The sequence below is a fragment of the Alosa sapidissima genome, chromosome 8 (assembly GCF_018492685.1).
Source record: "Alosa sapidissima isolate fAloSap1 chromosome 8, fAloSap1.pri, whole genome shotgun sequence".
In the NCBI taxonomy this organism is placed as follows: Eukaryota; Metazoa; Chordata; class Actinopteri; order Clupeiformes; family Clupeidae; genus Alosa; species Alosa sapidissima.
The window spans coordinates 7,859,349-7,882,245 of NC_055964.1; the positions used below are offsets into that span (position 1 = coordinate 7,859,349).

General features: G+C 45.5%; 2 protein-coding genes across 6 annotated transcripts in view; both read left to right on the forward strand.

The window, feature by feature from the left end:
• The window catches only part of LOC121715656 (AP2-associated protein kinase 1-like), a 45,512-nt gene extending 40,449 nt beyond the window's left edge, over window positions 1-5,063 (forward strand). The window contains exon 21 of the mRNA XM_042101533.1: window positions 1,725-5,063. Coding sequence (XP_041957467.1) covers window positions 1,725-2,587 — 863 coding nt within the window. The 3' untranslated portion in view covers window positions 2,588-5,063. The remainder of the gene's footprint in view (window positions 1-1,724) is intronic.
• A 690-nt stretch (window positions 5,064-5,753) lies between these two features.
• The window catches only part of noxa1 (NADPH oxidase activator 1), a 35,814-nt gene continuing 18,670 nt past the window's right edge, over window positions 5,754-22,897 (forward strand). For 4 of the 5 annotated variants that reach the window (XM_042102422.1, XM_042102423.1, XM_042102424.1 and 1 more), the window contains exon 1: window positions 5,754-5,926. In XM_042102422.1, the coding sequence (XP_041958356.1) occupies window positions 5,769-5,926 (158 nt within the window). In that variant the 5' untranslated portion in view covers window positions 5,754-5,768. Of the gene's footprint in view, window positions 5,927-6,383; window positions 6,562-7,710; window positions 7,794-8,008; window positions 8,118-22,897 lie in introns of all 5 variants that reach the window. The other variant, XM_042102425.1, reaches the window with a different exon arrangement.

Sequence of the window (22,897 nt, forward strand, 5' to 3'; positions counted from 1 at the left end):
CAAGTGTGCTGTTTCGAAGTAAACTAGCCTTGCCGATAGTTTTACTTGTGTTGCTGTGTAAAACTCATATATCCCAGTGTGAATGGACGATGACAGTTAAGTAATACTGATGATGCTTACTGATGATGAACATGAAGTCTGATGACAAATGTGTGTGGAGATGCTGATCTTCATTTCCTCTGCCGAGGCAAAGATGTATTAGTGTGTATCTTCTATTTTTATGAAATGATTCAAATGAGTTGCAATGTGGGTTGGGGTGGGGGGAGAGAGATGATAAATAAACGTGTAAATGTGAATGTACCCAGTGTCTCAATCAGGCTTCTGTTGCTTTTAGCTGGTGGTGTCTTGAGATTGCACAACTTACACTTTCACAACTTTGGAGTTTCTGCCATTTAACAGCTTTTCCTACAGAGGCTGCACACCTCTAACACATCCTTGTTTTACTGACTGTGTTAACTTCATGATCTACACTAATATGTTGACCGTGGGAAATCACACTGTGTCCTTTTTTTTTTATGTCACACAACCATCCCTCCCCTCACAAGTGACATTCACAAAATAACACTTCTGGTTAAATCACTTATGTAAATACACACACTGTCTCTCTGTCTGTTTTCTTTAGTTCTTGTCTCCAAGGTTACTATGACACTACATTTTAACACTCTCATCCCAGTGTTTTGACCAGGGGCATACTGTAGGAGGCAGTGGGGGGTTGTATTAAAGCAGGCCATACACTCCCCCTTCATTAGATAAGACCAACATCTAAAGTCCCACGCAGACACTATGTGGTTCGGTTGCCTTTTGGCATACTAGTCGCCCCCAGCTGTGTGGTGTGGGGAGCAGTGGCTGGCGGCCTCTTGATTCCTTCTCCTTTCTTGAGCCTCCAGCTCACTGCATTTCTGTAAGGTAAGACTGGCCCTGCTTCTTCTGCCGACTGAGTGGCGTCCTCACCATTCTGTCCAAACCCAGCTGTTATCCAGCTGTCAACACGTCCTGAGCCACACTGTTAGGAGTCGAGCCAAGCGGTCCAGCTATGGTCCCACCAATGTGTACCAATCCTGAGGCCTAGTGTTTTCCACCTCACATAAGAAGGAACTTAGGAAGTGAGTTTTCGATCAAAGCAAGTGCTTGAGGACGTTTCGACAGCTGGTATTTCAGAGGGTATTAAGACTAATCTCTGTGTGTCTGTCGTTCCAACTCACTCTCCTGCACTACCTTGTTTCCATGGTTTTCTGTTAACTATTCACTCAGCTAATCTCACACCACCTAATCGCATACGCACATGAATAAACACACACTGGGTTCCTGTGGGTAGTAAGAACCAATCCAAGATGGGAAATGTGTGTGTGTGTGTGTGTGTTTTACAACAAGGTTTGGAAACAAGGTTTGTGATGTAGTTGTTTGTGTGTTTGTGAGTAGGTCTTTGTTTAGTGCGGTGCTGTGAGTATTTGTTGTACTTGTTGTCCTAGAGGTTTCCACGTCTCTTGTTGCTGGCATGTGCTAGCTTGTTGCAGGTTGCTCCTGCTTTTTTTAGATGTTTTCCATTGATGTTTTTCTATGTGTTATTATCTGCCTGTAAAATCACTGCTATTATTCAGGCACTGTCACAAGACGGCCGCATGGTCTTCAAATGTTCAGTTCTAGACATGAGACCCTGTATCAATCTCCTTGTTCTCTCTCTTCCCTTCTCTTCTCATCTCTTACTGTCTATCTCTTGTGTCCAGGTTTGGAAGGTGAGAGCAATGGCTACAGTGTGCTTGGAGAAGGTGGAGAGACCGCTATCATGGAGGATAGCCTTGATTGTCCTGATCGCTGTCCTCACTCAAGTGAGGAGGAGGAGGAAGAGGACGGCGACAAGGAGGGTGATGAAGGGAGGGAACAGCGGGTAATGGGGAGTGCGCTAGAGGTCATTGCCCATGACTGCAGCGGCTCGCAGCCTCTTCTGCAAGACTCCGACGAAGAGGACGACCACAGCCAACGCTCTGCCCAATCGCATGCTGTAGATGCACATGCACCCTTCTTTTCCCAGCAACCCTCTCAGCCCATGGATGCCCCCAACCACACTGCCGCCCAGCCAGCCTTACCCCAAGGAGAGACTGACCAGGAGGCCGACCCCTTCGCCAGTGCCCCGTTCAGGGCTGGACAGGAGGATGGCAGGGGGGTGATCGTGGTGGAGGAGGAGGCCGACGTGTTCGCCAAGGCCCCCTTCCCACGACCGCAGCCCGCCACTCAGCCACAGCCGGACGTCTTCCTCCAGGCTCCGTTCGGCAGAAGGACCGTCCACTCGGCCCCCCAGTCCAGGACACCGCCGCAGCAGCACAGCCCCCACCTGGTCGCCGTTCCTCCTGGGGGTCACGAAGCAGCCATCTTTGGCCAGGTAGCCCAGCAGCCCTTTCGGCCCCAGGCACTGGCCAAGTACTCCAGACACTTTGAGGCCGCCGTGTCCCTGCAGTCTATGAGTACATCTGCATCCTCTTCGGCTGCCAAGGTGCCCCCACACTCCTGGGGATCTGAGGGTGTCGGGGGCGCTGCAGACCCCTTCATTTCTGCCCCCTTCCACCTGAAGGGCCCGCAGGAGAAGCCCTAATCGCACAGCTCCATCCCCTGACGCCCCCTGGTGGTCTCTTACCACGAGTGCACTACACTAGAGGAGACACTAGCTGCTCTAGACTCCAACTTCAAGGCTACATCTCACTCTTGCTTAGTTCATTTACCTTCCACCTCAAAGGCAACAGCAACCCTGTAGCATGCATATAAAAATGCACATCACACGCATACAGCCCCAAGAAACTAGCATTAGATAGCAGGCCTCAAGGACGATCTAGGCCAAATCCACTCTGCAGTCCATTGCTATCTAGTTCTCTAGTGCCCTCTAGTGCCCAACTACATGTGTAGCAGCCTCATACTCAATTTCATTTATGTATTGTGATGCAACAGTCACTGACTCTCTGTGCCCGTCATGTCAGATGGCAGTGCTTTGCTGTCAGCAGGCTCTCATATGACTGGTCTCAAGCTTCATGACACTAATAAGGACTGGGATGAGGTCACTGTTGTGAAGTGTCACGTTCCCAGCTGGTACTGACGGGCTGTCTTTCCATGCAGAGCATTCTTTCTGCCTACCTCAGCTCACTAGATGTCTGTCAGGCATAATCAGTAGACTCCCATCCCATAGTAGTGCTTTGCTAGCATCTAGGTGTTGCTGTCTGAATCCGTTGAGGGTTAGTTTTGTATCTTTGTTTTCTTTGTGTGCCTTAAATGAGAGGAAGGGGTAGGGTTGGGGGGGGGGGGGGGTGGTGAGTGCTGGTTTAGTCTGTTGTGAGAAACTTTGTTGAGGAGTCTGGTGCCCTCTAGAGGTTAGCCAAGAAACTACATGCCTGGCTAGAACCAAGTCTTATTTTTACCCGTGTCACGTCTGTTCATTTAATCTGTGTTACGTTGACTTTGGCTCTTACACTTTCTCTTTGATTGTATTCAATACTCCATGCATCTTCCTGTCCTATTGCTCTGGGTTTGGTAGCACTGTGTTTCCTCAAGCACTACAAGTCAAGAGCACAGAGGAGTTTGACATTATTAGGATTTATGAATGACCCGATCTTCTCTCTTTGAGTCCAATCTGGAGTTGATTTGATTGTACAAATGCTGGATAATTCATTGCACAAGTACTGGACTCTTGAATTGTGTGTTGTGGCTGGAGTTTCAAATGATTCCCATGTTGAGTTTCTTTTTGCAAAATTCTATTTCTATTAGTGTATGTTATCAATAAGGTATTGAAATTGTTTGGAACATCATCTTTCTGGCTGCAAGATTTTTGTGTGATGAATGTTTTGGTATGTATGTATAATTTTAATTTATCATTTATTGACAATCATGTGTTGTTAAACTAACATTAACCTGCTATGAAGTCTGGTGTGTTACTCCTGTTTATATAGGACAAACTCCTGCCTTTGCTTGAATTCTGAAGTTTGCATTGCTGTCATGACTGGAGACTGTGTCTTGTCTTAAATTGTAACTGCCTTGTGAGAGAGAGGTGTGTAAAAGCACATGGAGCATGACATCAAGGAAAGACTGTTTCCTTTAATCTTCCAGGAAGTAAACCGCTGGAGCGGATCGAGTATGCATCTACCAGGCCTGGTCCAGACTCACCTGGTATCTGATTGATGAATCTTATCATGACTTTGTTTTCTTTTTAAATCAATGTCATTGTTTCAAAATCTCCTTTTCTCTATGTTCTTAGTGAGTCTTTCTGTTCTAGCCAACTTTATAGCAAACTATGATTCCTCAGCCCTTAAGAATCATTTATCAGCTATCTTGTTTGGAAGGGTGTTAGTGTAAAAACACACATAACTGCCTTATCAGCAGCTTCACACAAGAAAATGACAACAATCATTGATTCTTTGAGTTGCATTTCAAATGGATTGTTTTTTGCTATCCCCATGAGTTTTGGACAGACACAAGACTCATTATCCAACACTTTTAAAGGCTGTGAGGTGTGCTCAGTACATCTGGACTCTTTTCTCCTCCCTATTATTTAACTGGGTGCCCAGACAGAAAGAGTTCACAGTATACTAAATTAAATGTTTTTTTAGACTTTGGACACTGGTTCACACCACACATCATTTTATTATTTACCGTACTATCTGACAGACATTTCACATTTAATTTCAAATGTGATTTGAAGCTAACTGATGGATTATATAGTTGGAAAGCACTGAGAAGTTGTAGACTTAAATAAGATGTTAGAAAATATCTCAACTCAAGAGCAGCCAATCTCATCCAAGCTGTTCTGATTCCTGTTATGTGGAAACATTGACACTTGCCAATATGTCAACCCTTTCAAACAGAGGTATTGTCTTTGTGATGTATTCCAAGACTTTAGTCAAGTGTTTGTAAGCACAAGACTGTGAACGTAGTACTCAGTCTTTAATGGAAATCTGAAGGCAGTCATCCATCAGAATACTTGAGTAATCCAAAGCACTTGTATGTACTGCACTCGTTTGAAACGCTCGTCATGATTTAATGTTGTGCAGAATGAAAATAATAAATCTGAATCATTGAATGTTCAACAGCCTAGTGTGGTGTCTTTTCATGAACTGTGGCCTGATGTGTATATCAGTTCATGGGAAATGGAACTATTACTTTGAGTAGTCCCACCATTTTAAGGATGCCTTTAAAGGAGAATTCCGGTGATTTTTCACATAGATTTGTTTTTCAAGGTCACCGAGTACTGTTGGTACGAGGAAAAAACCCCCGAAAACAATCGGTTCTACCTAGCTCTAATTGCTGCAGCTACAGTGCTATACTCTGGGGGTCATGAACATGCCCTCAGAGTGTAGCATTGTAGCTGCCTGTAGCTCTAGCTGTTGGCTGCAGCAATTTCGAGCTAGTTAGAACCGATTGTTTTCAGTTTTTTTTCCCATACTGACTACTCGTGACCTTGAGAAACGGATATCTATGTAAAAATTTGCAAGAATTCTCCTTTAATTATCATACAATTTGACTAATTAATGTAATGAATTAAAGGAAACCGGAAGAGTGACAATGTGTTTGTTTATGTGTGTGTTTGTTATTGTGCTGCATAACCAGTGGAGCCAAACATTTACCCTCAAGTGCAGTTTTTGCCATTCTCGGCTCATGGTGTCTGTCCCCGTAGTCACACAACCAGATGCAATTGCCTCCTCCCTCACCTATCTGCAGGATATGTCAGGTAAACTTCCTGGTAGCCTGGAGTGGGCGGGAACACCAAGGCTGCTGATTCGACACACTTATGCATGTGCTATTTCCCTGTTGCCAAGCTTAGGGGCCACAACCTCAGAGGGAACCAGGAATCCCACACTGTTAATTCATATGTATCTTCTGCTGTAAGAGAAAACCTATTTTTGTCAGTTGGAGATCACTTGACTAGATTATTGTGGTGCTGGGAGTGTGGGTGAGTAGATCTTCAGATGTGCTTTTTTGCTTTTGGCACAAGGTGGCTAACAAACAAAACTGGCTCAACTTGTCTCACTTGTCAGATGTTATCTGTAGAACTCACTTGTGATGTTTTTTAAATTTATTTTTATTTGATTCACTGGCAATCATACTAAGCCCTGTGCTTGAAGATTAATGAACTATTTCTGATGCGATCTGAGAAAACCCTTCACATTGTGAAGTTTTACCAACTTATGATTCTGATACCATCCTAGCAACATCCAAGATTTTGGGAGGATGGTATCCAGGATTTTGCTAGGGGACAGTGTCCAGAATGTTGCTAGGATAGTATCAGAATCTTAAGTTGGTGAAATTTCACCAGAGAGGGTGGATACAAGGATTTTTGAGCGCACCATGTGCATTTCACTCATTTCATAATGAATCTCTTGCCTGAGCTGTGTGTGACTGTACCACAGAGCCATGTCAGACACAGAGCTACTGCAATTCTGGGACGAGGCCGTGAAGGCCGTGGATGCACGAGACTGGCAGGGCGCGCTCGCCAAGCTCGATGACATCAATAAGCCCACCGCCCGCACCCTGTTTGCGACCGCAGCCGCACATTTAGCCCTTGGTCAGCTGCAGCCAGCCATCCAGGTAAGTTACCAAAAGCAAATACGTCTTAGGGCCAATCTCAATTCTCTGTTTTACCCCTTCCCCTTCCCCTATCCCTTCATCTTACCCCTAGCCCTTGTCCCTCGAAACCGAGTGGCAAGACATAGGGGTGAAGAATAGTCCCCTTGGAAATGAGATACCACTAGCCAACCATAAGGGAGAGCGGAATGATTGAAACATTTGAATTAACATAATTTACAGAGATCGTACCACACTGAAAGCTAATGTTTTGTCACTAGCAACCTATCTTCTGTCAAATAGGCTATCATTGCATTTTCAGCTCGGAATAAAACCGTTCAGGAATTATTTCAACAACAGCAGAACGTGTCTATGTTCGTTCGCAGCCTACCTCCTGGTCCGGGTGAATGAAACAGGGATGGGGGACAAAATAAACATGCAGTTTGCTATGTAAACATCCCACAACTCCTTCGATATTTTACAATAATATCCAAATGGTTGTTACTTGACATCAGAAGCAATCGCTACAGCACCTGTAATAGCCATATGCGAGGAGTCGGCAGCAGTAGGCCTATGCAGCATTCATATCAGACGAGTGGGAAAAAAGTTCAGCGAATTTAGCTGCTGTTGGACTTTACATTTCTGACATGGTATATGCTGCCAATTCGCGGGGTAGGCTATATCAGACATGGAAATATGTAAAATGTGAGACATTCGCGCAAATAATGATGTGCTGTTAACATTCACAAAACAGCGATTTTTGAAAACTTCCGCATGAAGAACAGGACCTTCAATATATGGTCACAAGATTGAATGCAACATAAAACAATTACCATTTTAATTTTATAATTCTTATTAATGCCAACATTTCATGTCAATGAATCTCTCGGTGTGCTTGTTTTTCCGGTGTGAGCGGTGTATGTTGAGTATTTCTCTTACCCCTCGGTTTCAAGTAAGCTCCCGAACTTGCTTGGTTTTAAGAGGTATCTACCCCTTGCCCTTATCCCTACCCCTCGATCGAAATGAGAATTGAGATAGCCCTTCGTCTCACGTGCACGCGCAAAACTAAGGGGAAGGGGTAAAATAGAGAATTGAGATTGGCCCTAGACTCCATACCTACGACAGGTGTCTAGAACTTCCAGTTGTCCATTGCTCTCTTTTTTGTGCCCCTAGGCTTTAGACCAAACCATTGCCAAGGATGAGAGGCTTGCTGTTGGTTTTTTCCAAAGGGCTGGAGTCCTTTTGCTGGCTAATAGGTAGGGCCTGCTGTGTGGCTGTTATTATAACTAAATCAGGTCTCCTCCTTCATCGCTATGTACAGAGCGTATCACCACTAATGCACTCACTCATGTATTGAGAGTTCTGTCTAGACTTTATATACTTCTGGTTTTTGGTAGATTTTATACCTCTGGTTCCTTTTCTCTCACACGTTTCCTAATTCATTCACTCTCCCGCTCCATCTGTCTGTCAGACCCGAGGAAGCTCTCGCTGACTGCATATGGGCCAAGAAGCAAATGAGAGAGAACGCCGTCATTGACTATCGACAGCTGGGGCTGTGCTATAAACTCTACAGTTGGCAGGTACAGTAACCCCACAAGGGTATCAATTTCACACCTGGAAATTTAAGTCTCTCTGTGAATGTTAGGTTTCTTTGCAGAAGGAAAGCACGAATCCATTTTGGAAATGTTTTTTGCAAAGTAACCAACAGTTCTTTTGAAAGGATGACCTGTGTTAACACTACTATCAGTTTTAAAGATATTCAGTGCATTTTGTACTTTTGGTAGATATTTTCAAACCCATTGTCAGGAGTGCCCTGTGACCTGTGATTTAGCGTACTTTTAGACATGTCGTTTTTCCACAGTCCTGATTCCCCCGCTGTGCTATCTCTCAACAAAGGCTCCTTCAGTTATTATGAGAAATGCTGCAATAGCACAATAGCGACAAATCCACCTGCCTTAGACTAGATAAGATGCACACAACCAGCATTCTTGGCTAGTGAAGTTATGCCATGTTTCAAATTCAGCTGTCAAAGGAGACTGTGCTGTCTACAGTGGCCAATACATACAGCAGGGGGAATAATTATTGAATGCGTCAACATTTTTTTTCAGTAAGTGTACTTCTGGTGAGGCTATCCACATGACATTAGTATTGACTCAGGTAATCGACTATACAAAAATCCAAACATTTAAGTCCATAAGCAGAGTTATGTGTAATAAAGTGGAATGACAGAAGAAAAGAGTATTGAACACGCTAAGAAAAAGCAGTACACCAAGGCAAGGAATCTGTAAGTAGTTAGAGAGTAATTATCCCTCCTATGTGGGCAAATTAAAATAAGCTGGGTTAGTACATAATGATGGGCTATGAAAGTTTTTTTGTTACCAAGGTGTCACACAAGAAACATTTCATGATGGGTAAAAGCAAAGAGCTCTCCCAAGACCATCGCAACCTTATTGTTGCAAAACATATCAATGGAACTGATTACAGATGCAGATACAGATTTCAAAACTTAAGAATCTTCCAGTAAGCAGCATTGGGGTCATTATCTGCAAGTGGAAGGAACACTGCATCATCAACCGGCCACGCACAGGAGCACCTTGCAAGATTCCTGATCAGGGAGTTAGAAGGATAGTCAGAAGAGTAGTCCAAGACCCAAGGACCACTCGGAGAAAGCTCCAGAAAGAATTGGAGGCAGCAGGTACAATTGTTAAAGAGAAAATCATAGGTAATGCCCTCAACCACTGGCGCCTTAATGCCGGGGCTGGGCTTCAGCCCAGGGACCTCGACCAATGAGGGGCCTCCTAATAGCCTAGTAATAATAATGATAATCAATAATAAACGGCCGTGTCCGTATTCGCGGCGTCAGTCATTAGCCTACTCTGGAGCTAGCCTACATAATTGAGCACATCGTACTGCTCTATAATGACATCGATGCAGAGGCCCCCTTTGTCTCCTTTTCTAAAGTGTAACAAAATGTAACGAAACTTAATAAATCCCAACGGGTGTAGAGGAGCTAGAGGAGAGGCTGAAACTGACTGACAAACTTACAAACTCTGGAGACGTGGGTTGGATTGAAGCAACGATAAACAAATGACGTGGATTGCTGTAACTGTCCATGAAAACAGAAGGCATAGCAGTTAAATATCGTAGAAAATAGCCTGGCAATGAAACGGCTTTAAAAACATGTAAGCCTAATTCACTTGTCTCACTGGAGTGAACCCAGAACATGGGCTGTTGCGCAAAGAAATGAATTAGTGATCTGCATCGGGGTTCACCCTTTATTACGACATCCTGTTATTACGACAACCCTCTATTACGACATCCCGTTATTACGACAACCCTCTATTACGTAGGCCTGACAAACTCGATTCCTTTTAAGGATCCGGGTTATTCTGAGTCACTCACTAAACTGATCCGGGTTGAACGAGTCACTTGAGTCACTTGAGTCAGTATTGGTAAATCGCAAAGAAATTCAGTCCTACGTTCAAGCAGTGCAGTGGGGTGCTTCATTTCGTTAAGTGCCTTCTCATGTTGGATGTGGATCCTCCATGATTTGAAACCAGGTTTTTGCAGTACTCGCATTTAGTCTTTAGATTTTTGCTCTCCTGGTCAAAGTGCATCCACACATTGTTCATCTTTTTGGTGCTCATGTTCAGAAACTTTGATCTTATTGACAGAGAGGGTAGCCTATATTATAATAATTCATTATTTGTTGTTGTTTTGTTAACAATAGAAAAGTTTGCCTAGGTCTAATGCTACTCTGCTACAATGTTTATTACCACTACTATATACTAATAGTAGGAATCTATTCTAATAAGTATTATAGGCTGCTAATACTAGGCAACTAATATTATTATTAATCATAGCTATACTGTTAGGTAGCCTAACATAATATAATATAATATAATATAATATAATATAATATAATATAATATAAAATAGTCTAATATAATAGCATCAAAACCACTCACAGGAAAGAAAGCAGATTGAGCCAGACTGTTTATTTATTGTCTTAACCTAGCCTAGGCAATTGACTTTCAATGTAGACAATGTAAACAGGAACGTAGAAATGCCCTGCAGTGAATAAATTATTATTATTGTTATTATTATTATTATTATTATTACTACTACTACTACTACTACTACTACTACTATTCTCATTAGGCCTATTATTATTATCACCTTGACACGAGTAGAAACTAGGCTACTCGCTCGTCTACAGATCCACTCATGACAATGTAGCCGGCTGATTCGACTGATTCGCATTCATAACAACATAACGTAACCGGTCCGCCTGGCTGATCCAAATGACCCAGGTAGGCTAGCCTACTCAAGCAACTCCATACAGAGCTTGCAATGTTTTGGACTGTCTTCACGACCTAATTGCATTTTAAAGTAGCTATGCGTGCAGAATATATGTTATTTCAGAAGTGAAAGCATGGCTTTTGTTGTAGATTTTCTTTTAACCTTGACGAGGAGTTACTCGCTCCTCTAAAGATCCACTCATGGCAACGTAGCCGGCTGATTCGGCTGACTCGCACTCATAACAACAACGTAATCGGCCCGCCTGGCTGATCCGACTGACTCAGGTAGGCTAGCCTACTCTCCATACAGAGCTTGCAATGTTTCGGACCGTCTTTGCGACCTAATTGCATTTTAAAGTAGGCTATGCGTGCAGAACATATGTTATTTCAGAAGTGAAAGCATGGCTTTTGTTGTGGATTTGCTTTTCACCTTGACGAGGAGTTACTCGCTCCTATAAAGATCCACTCATGACAACGTAGCCGGCTGATTCGGCTGACTCGCACTCATAACAACATAACGTAACCGGCCCGCCCGGCTGATCCGACTGACTCAGGTAGGCTAGCCTAGCCTACTCAAACAACTCCATACAGAGCTTGCAATGTTTCGGACTGTCTTTGCGACCTAATTGCATTTTATAGTAGGCTATGCGTGCAGAACATATGTTATTTCAGAAGTGAAAGCATGGCTTTTGTTGTGGATTTGTTTTTCACCTTGACGAGGGGCCCTTCTTCGCTGTGCAGGCGTCACAGCAGTGAACATGCAGTTCAACGTCCAGCCGGGATGCATCCCGGCCAATAGAAGTGGCTTCTCAGCCGACGAAGAGTCGTTGCAATGCCGAAATGAGCCGCCCCCACTGCCCCATGCACATGTTCCAGTACACAGGCTCGTAATCCAGCAGGAACCAGCAACTGGAAAATGTCAGATTGTCTATCGGGAGCTCGCCAGTGTCTATACAACAGTCCTTGACGGGCTACTAATCCCGGCCACTGTGAATAAATCGCTTTGGTCTCTGGATCGAGTGCTGATACGTCAGTCCATGGCGGTTGCTGACCATCTTCGATCCATGACCACACTCGACCGAGCGTGGTGTCCTCCGATTGCGCCTTCCGGATCTCCTTCCTTGACATCATGTCCACCGGCGACTGCGCGTCCGTGGCCCCAGCTGCCGCTCTGCAGTGCTGTGTTGTGGTGTTGGGCTGCGGTGCGTTGTCTCCGGTCTCTCGATCACTGTAGCTGGTAGCGGAAGGCGGCGAGACGACCTCGGGGTGCTGCTGGCGAGCGTTGACTCTCTCGCTGGCGTGAAGCTGGCGAGGGGTGGCTCTCTTGATGGCGCAGCGCTGGCGAGCGTTGAGTCTCTCGCTGGCGTGCTGCTGACGAGCGTTGGCTCCCTCACTGGCGTGCTGTTGGCGAGCGTTGACTCTCTCGTTGGCACGATGCTGGCGAGCGTTGAAATCAGCGACTCTCTCTCTCTGCCAGCGGTGATGCAGCCTGTAGCTGAAGAGCGGGCTCCGGTTGGGCCGCGGCCAGGCTCCTCTCCTCCCTCCGGTGGCAGTGTTGGCACTGGTCTGCTGCACACGGACGCCTGGACAGGGCGTCCGCGTTGCCGTGAAGGCAACCCGCCCGATGTCGAATCTCCATGTCGTCTCCATGTCCTGGAGCGCCTCTAACCAGCGAGCCATCTGGCCCTCTGGTTCTTTGAAGTTCAGCAGCCAGGTGAGCGACGCGTGGTCCGTTCTCAGCAGGAACCGTTTGCCGTAGAGGTAGGTTCGGAAATGGCGCACTGCCACCACCACAGCCAACAGTTCTCTGCGGGTCACGCAGTAATTCTTCTCAACTTGGTCCAGTGAGCGGCTGAAGTATGTGACCACTTGCTCGCCCTGCTCGCCTGCTTGTTAGAGGACGGCGCCGACGCCCACATCGCTGGCGTCGGTGTCCAGGATAAACGGCAGTCGAGGGTCAGGGAAAGCGAGCACTGGGGCCTCATATAGCGCCCTCCGCAGCCGCCGGAATGCCGCGTCGCACTCCTGTGTCCACTCGAAGAGCTGGCCTTTGTGCGTCAATCGATGCAGCGGGCTGGCGACTGTAGCAAAGTCCCGAATGAGGTGCCGGTAATATGACGCCAGGCCCAGGAAGCTCCGCAGCTCAGCACCGTCGCGTGGAACAGGCCAACGTCTCACCATCTCCACCTTAGCTGGGTCGGTGGCCACTCCGGCAGCCCCCACGACATGGCCCAGGAACCCGGTTTGCCTCCGTAACAGGTGGGACTTTTTCGGGTGCAGTTTGAGCCCAGCACCTCGTATGGCGTCGAACACCTTCTCCAGATGTCCTATGGCACCATTGAAGTCTGTTGCATGACACAGGATGTTGTCCAGGTAAACCACGCAGCATGTTCATGGAATGCCCGCCAGGACACGCTCCATCAGCCGCTCGAAGTTCGCTGGCCCGTTGCATAGGCCGAATGGAAGTACCCGAAACTGCCACAGCCCTTGCCCGATAGTGAACGCTGTCTTCGGCCGAGCTTCCGGGGCTAGCTCAATCTGCCAGTAGCCACTGCGCAAGTCCAGCTAGCTAAACCAGCAGGAGCCGGCAATGCTGTCCAGCGCATCGTCAATGCAGGGGAGCGGGTAGGAGTCTTTCCGGGTTACCTGGTTGAGGCGCCTGTAGTCAACACAGAACCGGCACGAGCTGTCCTTCTTCCGGACGAGTACAGCTGGCGCAGCCCTGTAGGCCCAAGCGGACCTGGATGAGACCTGTTGTTTTCGCAGGCTTGAGTTTCGCGGGCTTGTGTGGGGAGGGGCGGAGACTCAGCAAGCGGACCTGGATGAGACCTGTTGTTTTCGCGGGCTTGAGTTTCGCGGGCTTGTGTGGGGAGGGGCGGAGTCTTGGATGGCGAGCACTCTTTGCGAGTTTGCTTTCTGCAGGCTTGTGTGGAGCGAGTTGGCGGGTTCTTCGTCGCGCCAGTTCTCCGCACTTCGTGCTCTGTCTTCCCCGCCGTGTGCAACACTACGCTGCTCGTCCCTAAGTGTAGTATGAACCGGGAAATGTCCACCACAGCCCCCCATTTCTCTAGCACGTCCAGGCCAAGAATGCAATCTTCCTGAATGCTAGCCAACCAAAGCTGGCGGCTCGCTGTCTCACCGTTGATGCACACACACACACCACTTTTTGTCCATACAGTTCCGCTCACTCTCCGGTAACTGTGGTGATACGTGTTTTTGTCTCTTCCCAGCCTCTGGGTCTGGCTACCAGCGTGCCGGGTAAGAGACCGGGGCGCACTAGCGAGATGGTGGAGCCAGTATCGATCAAGGCGCGACACCCGTATCGATCAAGGCGCGAGTCCCGTCTAGCGTACAGTCCACATAGAGTCCTCTTGTTTGGCCGAGCCGGCTCAGCCGTATGCAGTCCATAGCCAGGAAGGTAGTGAAACTTGAAGGTGGCATCCCTCCCGCCGTGCCACCTCCCTCTAGTTTGACTGGGGCGCACGCGTGAGGGGTGCTGGGGCGGGACAGTACCTCACGATGTGCCCCGGCTCACCACACCGGTAGCATCCGTCTCCGCTGGCCGGCCTCTTCCACTCGCGTGGGTGGCTTTGTGGTGGCTGTGCTGTGGTCTGCCGCGTCGTCTCCAACTCCTCCCCGTCTTCCTCCATCGATGTCTGACGTACGCAATGCCTCGACTCCGTTGTGTGGAAGAGGTTTTCCACCCGTTCTGCCTCCGCCAGCGCCACGGCTAGCGAGCTGGGGGCGCTCAGGCGAAGGTGTTCTCTCAGCTGCTCCGGATGGATGCCTCGCACAAATGCTTCCAGTGCCATCTCTTCATGTAGACTCTGGCTGTACGTTGGGTAGCCCCGCCGGGCATACAGCTGCAGGTCAGCCGCGAACTTGCCCAGTCTCTCGCCCTTGTGTCGCCGTCTGGAAGCGAGTTGTTCTCGAGCATCGCTGGTGAAGATTCTCTGGCCGAATCGTCGTTGCAGAGCTGCTTCGATTGCGGTCCAGGTTGCTTGCTCTGCCTGTGGCAGGTCTTCTAATACTTGTAGCGCTTCCCCCTCCAGGGCCAACGCCACCTGTACGCCCGTTCTCCCCGCCGACCAGCCATTCCGCTAGGCTGCCAGACGGACCTGCACCAGGTATGTCGCCAGCGGCCTCTCACCATTGTAGCGGGGCAATTTGGCGTTGGAGCGCCCTTCTGCCGCCGTCGCACCGGGGACCGGCCGATTTCCCTCTCTCCCGTGTGGAGCGGGTTCCAGTGGCGGGATGCTGCCATCAGCCCGGTTCGTCTCCTCCTGTGGCCTGGGGCGGGCTTCTTCGTTATGGTCACGCTGCAGGCTGGCTCCGTCTGCTGGGCCCAGCAGGTGGCCATGGGTGAGCGCGCTGTCGTAGAGTCGCCTTGGCAGGAAACTCATCATCGCCGGGATATCGGTTGCAGCTTTCTCCTCCCGTCCAGTAGGGGTCGACATCCCACTTCTGACTCCAATGTAACAAACTGCAAAGTTGTCTCAGAATGGTTTTATTGGTTAAGCACCAAAACACACCATCACATAATTCCGGGCCAGACCTGGCCCTTATGCTCCAGCACTAAACATCTATATGAGGCTGTATCTACAACACACACTAGTTAGACCCGGTTATGAACACTGTTATCAACTATAAACATAAACACGACAGCACAACATTGGTAACTTGCATGATTAACATTAACATTTAACATAACACATCACCTGAACAGCATCATGGGAGCACAGTCATAAGTCAGCTAGGCTCAGTTCGTTACACTATTAAAGAATCCAATCCTGTTGTTGCCCCTGCTATTTATCAATGTAGCCTTTTATTGTTTTTTTTGCCATGAATCGTCTGAGCTGTGATGAAATCATGTGTTGTTTAAAGTTGGGACGATTACTGTAGGCCTAGGCTATACTGCCCATATTGGAATAAAAAAAAAAAAAGGCCCACCCTAGGTCTACTTCGCAAAAGTCCACTCCGTTGAAAAATCCTGGCTACGCCACTGTTAATGACCTCGTGTCGGAATGGCAGGACGTTTGAAAAAAAAGGTCAAGTGTCGCTACTCCGACAATGTAGAAAAAAAAATGTTGCAGTAGTGGGACGCTTGAAAATTAATGTTAATGCCGCCACTTCGACAATTAGACGCCAATGTCTAAGTAGCGGCATGTCGGAATAGCTGCATGTAACCATCTGCATCTCCGTTCACCAAAAGCTAAGTTTGTGCTAACCCATTCGCACAAATAATATCCTATGTTATGTTTTCTGATTGTTAACGTGAGATATGTCTCCATGTTGGGCAGTGTAGTGATAATGCATAAGGTAGCCAATGTTCACGTCACATGAGCCAGCTGCTTGTTCTGTAGGCTAAAAGTATTTCTGTCCCTCCCAATCTGCGTTAGAATGGTGTGTTAAGTAGACAGAATTTCTAAAAACCTCCTGGGGAACCCCCCGACATGACAAACACATGCACTTTTGAAAAGCTTGAAACGTCCATATGTGTAACCCATATTTTAACTTATAGGCTAGTGACAATGACCCCACATTTTTGAGATACCCCTACCGGAGGTAGAACTAAACGCAACAATGTTTTTCCTCATCTCTAAGGTCTCCCATATATGAAATGGATTCTTGGCTAAAAATATTTTACTGCTAAGATTGTTAAATTAACAGATATTGTTATACACCCCAAAACCAAAAAAGGACTAAAATATAGCCTGTCCGTATGGGAGTTAAGGCATATAAACTAGTGCAGATCAATCACACAAGCTCTGAGAACTTTGAAACTTGCCATGTTTATAGCCGGGAAGTTGCTTTACCTACTAGAAAAGACTGGATGTGAATATCTTGATGTATGGAATGAATAGAGACATGTAAACACATACCTAAAATAAGCGGACATGCAAAAAATGAATATCTATGCAGAATGTTTTCATTTACTTTGTGGCTGCTTTACCAGGGATTATCATAGAAACACATATGATGGCTTGTTGGAAAGGTGGGGTTGTACTAAATCCAACAGTACCAAATATGTAAATATAGTATGACAAATGAGGGTGTTCTGTCACTCAATGTATGAGGTGTCCAAAATGAAAGAAAACAGAACACTGGCAAAATACAGTCTCAAGTCCAAATCACATTATCAGTGGTGAGAAGAATGTTGACAAATTCATTGTTACTGCAAGGTAAGTGCTGATCTATATTTACATTTAATAATGATACATTTCATATGAAACACAGATCCAATTGAATCAGGTTAATAGACCAGCAGTGGACAGTAGAGCCTACACTGCTTACTTCACCCCTAAGTAGCTAAACAGTTAGTTGTAGAAACTACTTTCACCAGCTGAGAAAGTACTTAGCCCTCTGACTAATGTTGCGTGTAATTCAACTTGATTTGCATTTCAATGAAAATTTCCCTTTTCACTAGTCTCTTGAATTATGGAGAATGTCTTACAGACATTGGAACCAAAGCTTGTGGGAAACATTTTTAAGGGCAAGAAAAAAGATCCCCATGTCCAAAACCCCACTCCAAAGTATACTTACCCTCGCTCAGCAGAGAGAGAGATGGTGATGTCCTCCAAATCCTTTCATAGTTTCATATCATGTATCATGTATAGCGAACTACTGCAGTAAGACAAAAATCAGTGAGCAGCAGCAAGTTGCAAATGTTGAGAGTGAGAGCACATCTGCACCAAGAAGGCTGAGTAGGGCTGATAAAACATCATTTCAAATACGGAGAGATTGTTTCATTTGTGGGAAGGCCAGCTCTAAACCAGAACCTCTGACAGCAATTTCAACTGGAACAGTCGCAAGTACCAGAGACAAGGTCCTTCAGGATACAGGAAATCACATCAAACTAATTAAAAATGTATTGGGGGAGGATCCCCAAACCCCCCCCTCCCACATATGCGACAATTAGTGGGGAGCCCTTAATACATCTGGGCCCAGGGGCCCGAAAGTTCATAATCCATCCATGATAACAAAGCCTTTATTAAACTCACTGAAGACATTGATAAAACAGTATTGTTCAAAGGTATGAAAGTGAGGACTCTCAACTCTTTGACTGATAGCTATGAGAACATACTAAAGACCATTGGTGAGCAAGAAGGTGTGTCAACACAAGAAATATAGATCAAGGACAGTGGTGTCTACATCCCAACTGTTCTCACTTGAGTTGCTGAACAAGGAATTGTTGATGCAGCCATCGACAACTTTTACCAAAATGAAGACTCCCTGGATGGGAAGTGTACAACTCATGCTATGACGCCTGTTGTGTTCTGAAGAGGCCAAGTCTCCACAGCAGATAAATGCCTAGGACAGGTTCCCTCAGGTTCAGAGGTCTCTCACCACCTTAAACACGTTTGATATGAATGGAGATAAACTTTACAGGTACATTTTGTCCATTCTTTTACACTTCACATCCAGGGTGTCTTCATTTTGGTCAAAGTTGTTGATAGCTGCATCAAAAATTCCATGTTCAGCAACTCCAGTGGGGCCAGTTGGGATGTAGACACCACTCTCTGTCCTTGATATCTGCAGGGCCGTTTTAAGGAATTTGGGGGCCCCAAGCAAAATGGACATGGAGGCCCACACCCACCCACCGCACGCAAAGCCTACAGGAACCACAGCATAGCCATACAGTTTAAATTCACCCACACTTTATATAAATAAAAAAATGTTGACAGTGCAAATACTGCTGTTGCATATATATGCTTAGCATTAGTTTTGAACATTTTGAACATTTGCAAAAACACCACCATACTATAAAATCCAATGTCAGCTTCTTCCTCATGAAGGATGAAGTTGATGGTGTACCTGGGAAAATAATTGAAAAAAGAATCTGAGATTACCTGTGAAGTACGTTTGACCATTTCACTGTTAGCATATTGGAAATGGTCATTAACAGCTCAGCGAGAGAAATTCACTCTACCTTCATCAGTGGAGGTATCCTTAGGAAGAGCCTGAGGGCTGAGAAATTTAAGCAAAGCACCTTGAGGGAGAAAGAAAAGATATGTTCCATATTTTGATATTTACATGTAGAAGGGATGCAGCTGCTTTCACAACTACCAATGCTTACTGTAAAAACATCCCAAGCTAATGTTATACATTGACCCAGGCCTACTTGTATCTTAACATAGCATTTAAGCATTCTGCTGTTTGAGAATTAGACAGACGCACCCCGTGCTTTAAAGACAGTAAACAGCTGGCATGCATGAATACTGCTAGACATGAATGTTCTTCATTCTCAACTAAATAAACAAAAGATAGACTACCTTATGAATCGTGCAGGCGGACTAAACCATTTAGCTCTTTAGCAAGGGAGAGTGAGGGTGACCTTACACAGTTTTCACTATGTTTTGTATACAAAATCCAGTCAGACTTTAAATTTCGTCTGACATTCATTTTGACATTTAATTTGTAAGTTAAAATATTCAGGTAAAATAAATATATGGTGGAAATAAGTATTGAACGCTTATTTTTTTTTTTCAGTAATTAGCCTAAACTTCCAGTGAGTCTATTCGAAATTTTCACCACACATTATATTAACACACATATAAAAAAATCCAAACATAAGAGTTTTGTGTATTAAAGTGGAATGACACAGGAAAAAAGTATTGAACGTGCCTACTGAAATTTCTTCAATACTTTGTGGAAAAGCCTTTGTTTGTAAAGGCAGCTTCAAGACATTTCCTGTATGACAAAACTTATTGGTCGCAGTATCAGGCCTGATTTTGGCCCATTGTTCTAAACAGATTCCAGGGGTCCCTCTTGTGAATCCTGATCTTTAGTTACTTCCAGAACTATTTAATTGAATTGGCTGCCTTCAAGTCTTTCTGGAGCTTTCTCCGAGTGGTCCTTGGCTCTTGGAATTGACTATCCTTCTGACTCCCTGGTCAGAAATAAGGAGATCCTGTGCATGGCCGGTTGATGATGCAGTGATGTTTCTTCCACTTGCAGATAATGGCTCCCATGCTGCTTACTGGAAGATTCGGATGTTTTGAAATGCATCTGTAACCAGTTTCATTGATATGTTTTGCAACAATAAGGTTGCAAAGGTCTTGGGAGAGCTTTTTGCTTTTATCCATCATGAAATGTTTCTTGTGTGACACCTTGGTAATGAAAAACCTTTTTATAGCCCATCAATATGTAGGCTACTAACCAAGCTTATATTAATTTGCACAGATAGAAAGGATAACTACTCTCTATACAGATTCCAGCTCGTTCCTTCCCTTTCCTTGCCTTAGTGCTTTTTCTTAGCGTGTTTAATACTTTTCCCCTGTGTTATTCCACTTCATTACATGACTCTACTTATGGAGTTGTTTGGATTTTATGTGTGGATTACCTGAGTTATTACTAATGCCTGGTGAAAATGTTGTGCCCCCTGTATTCCACTTTTCACGGGCCCTCTCCCCCATTGGGGCCCTATACTTCCCACTTTCTCCCCCAGTACGACGCCCTTTAATCTGCTGAACCTTCTGCTCGTTTCCAAATATAAAAAAAACTCTCTGCAACTCAATATTGGCCTGCCTGCCTCAGCTGCCTGTGAGGGGCTTTTCAGTTGTGCTGGATTACTGTTCACTGCAAAGTGACCCAAGGATGAGTGCAGCTAACTTTGAAAATCAACTACTGCTCAAACTTAAAGGAGAACTCCGGTGATTTTTCACATAGATCTCCATTTCTCAACGTCCTTTTCAGGCAAGTACCTCCACTCGGCGGCCATATTGCAACACTTTTTGGGCACTTATCGTGCATCTATTTCAGCAGAAATGCGTGTGTGTAAGGCTTCACGACACCAATCTTGCTCCAGCAGCGAGATCACAACAGATGATTGGCACGATGTCTTCACAGCACACCACATGATTGGCTCAATGTATTTTACAACACACCACATGATTGGCTCAATGTATTCACATGTCGACGTTTTGCTGCGAAAGGGTTGTGATATGTGTAGACATATGATGTGTAGACAACTGCCATATTGGCGTTACAAACTAACCCCATGCATTACTATGGAGGATTTTTTGAGTGCTGTATCTCCTCATTAGAAAGTCTTTGGTAAAACTGGTTGTTCTGGTATCCCCCCCCCCCCCCCCCCCCAAAAAAAAAAGTAACTAAGTAACTTTTACTTAAAGTACATTTTAAATGAACTACTTTTTACTTTTACTTGAGTACATTTTCAGATCGGTATTTTAACTTGTACTTGAGTAATATTTCATCAAGGTATTGGTACTTTTACTTGAGTACAATATTTTCGTACTTTTTCCACCTCTGGTAACCATATTTCGTCCATCCGGAAAAAAGTTGCGCTAACTGTTCTATTTTGTTACAAGCAGCATGGGCCGTCAGGCAGGTAGTTAACATAAAAAATGTTTTTGCTAGGCTAGCCTTCCTCCTGCGACATTACACCATTTGTACAAGACAAGTAGAGCTATTTTATCCAGTGTAATTTATCACTTACCACTATCTTGTTTTTTCTTGTCATCCTCTTCCTTTCTCTTCTTTCTTTTCTGGCTTCCGGACGCATAACTCCGCTTCATTATGACTGCGAGGTTTTATATTTTCCCGGCAGCAGAGATCACAAACTTGGCTGGCTGGCTGCTGTCAGCAACTACTGAGAGGGGCCCCCTTGAGGGGGATCCCGGTATTGCCGGTAACAGTGTCGTTGCACTTTACTGCATTGACTATCAAAGGGGCGCTCACAGTTTGTCGTTGCATTTTATTCTTAACCAGTCGTTGTCTTGGGGCTCCTGGCCAGCTCGGGGCCCCAAGCAATTGCTTGGTTTGCTTGCCTTCTAGTGACGGGCCTGGATATCTGGTCTGCTGCAACAGATGTGTCCCATTGCACTGAGCTCATTGATGACTGTCTTACTACCAAACTCATGATGTATCAAAATGGGAAGTCCCAGTGTGATTGGCGTATGGATGTGACAGCTCTGTTCAATGAGATCATGACAAATTGCGATAACACACAGATTCTCCTTTGAAGCTGGGTCATCATCACATGTTTGGTAATTTCTGTGGGCATGTTAATCAACACAACAGTTCACAAAGTCATACAGGATGTTGGGTACATACTTGCTGCATTGGAAACATAATAGACAGTCACTGCTGACATATTACTCACTGTCATGCTCTACCTGAGCCATGCTTTTCCTCAATATGTCTGCAGCCCTGTGTAATATTTGGATTTTGGAAAGACTCTGACTTGTCTGTGGAAGTGTAGTCTCAGTCTACTGTTATTTCTGTGAGTTTAGCAGCTTCCCTCAGTGCACAATATGGTCATGCTATCTGAGCAGATCAGATCTGACTGTTTTGGATGTGAAACAAATGCAAGCCTGTATTTGTAATGCTGTATCAGCTTTTCCTTTAGTTTCCAGGATCTATATTTCTTGTGTTGAACTATGGACACACCTTCTTGCTCAGCAATGGTCTTTAGTATGTTGTCATAGCTATCAGTCAAAGAATTGAGTCCTCACTTTCATATCTTTGGACAATACTGTTTTATCAATGTCTTCAGTGAGCTTAATAAAGGCTTTGTTATAGACATTGGTCTGCTTTTTTTATTCTTTTCTATGGCTGCTGTTATACTTCGTTTAGAGATGTAGTGTGCAAGGCACATTTTATGGTATTTGGCATCATATGCAAAGAGATCTGGGCATGAAAGAATTTGAATGTATCAAGCCTTTCAGAAGCTGCCCGAAGGACCTTGTCTCTGGTACTGGGGACAGCCATGGCCTACTGGTTAGGGGTTCGGGCTTGTAACCGAAGAGTTACCAGTTCGATCCCCGACCCAGAAGGGAAAAAAAGGAAAAAAGGCGGGGGAAGTGGTTGAGCACTGCTCTCCCATCTCCCATGCCCACATCCACGGTGCCCTTGAGCAAGGCACACAACCCCTCACTGCTCTCCCATGCCCACATCCATGGTGCCCTTGAGCAAGGCACCTAACACCTCACTGCTCCCCGAGCGCCGCTGTAATAAGGCAGCTCACTGCTCCAGGTTAGTGTGCTTCACCTCATTGTGTTCACTTTGTGCTCTGTGTGTTCACTAATTCACGGATG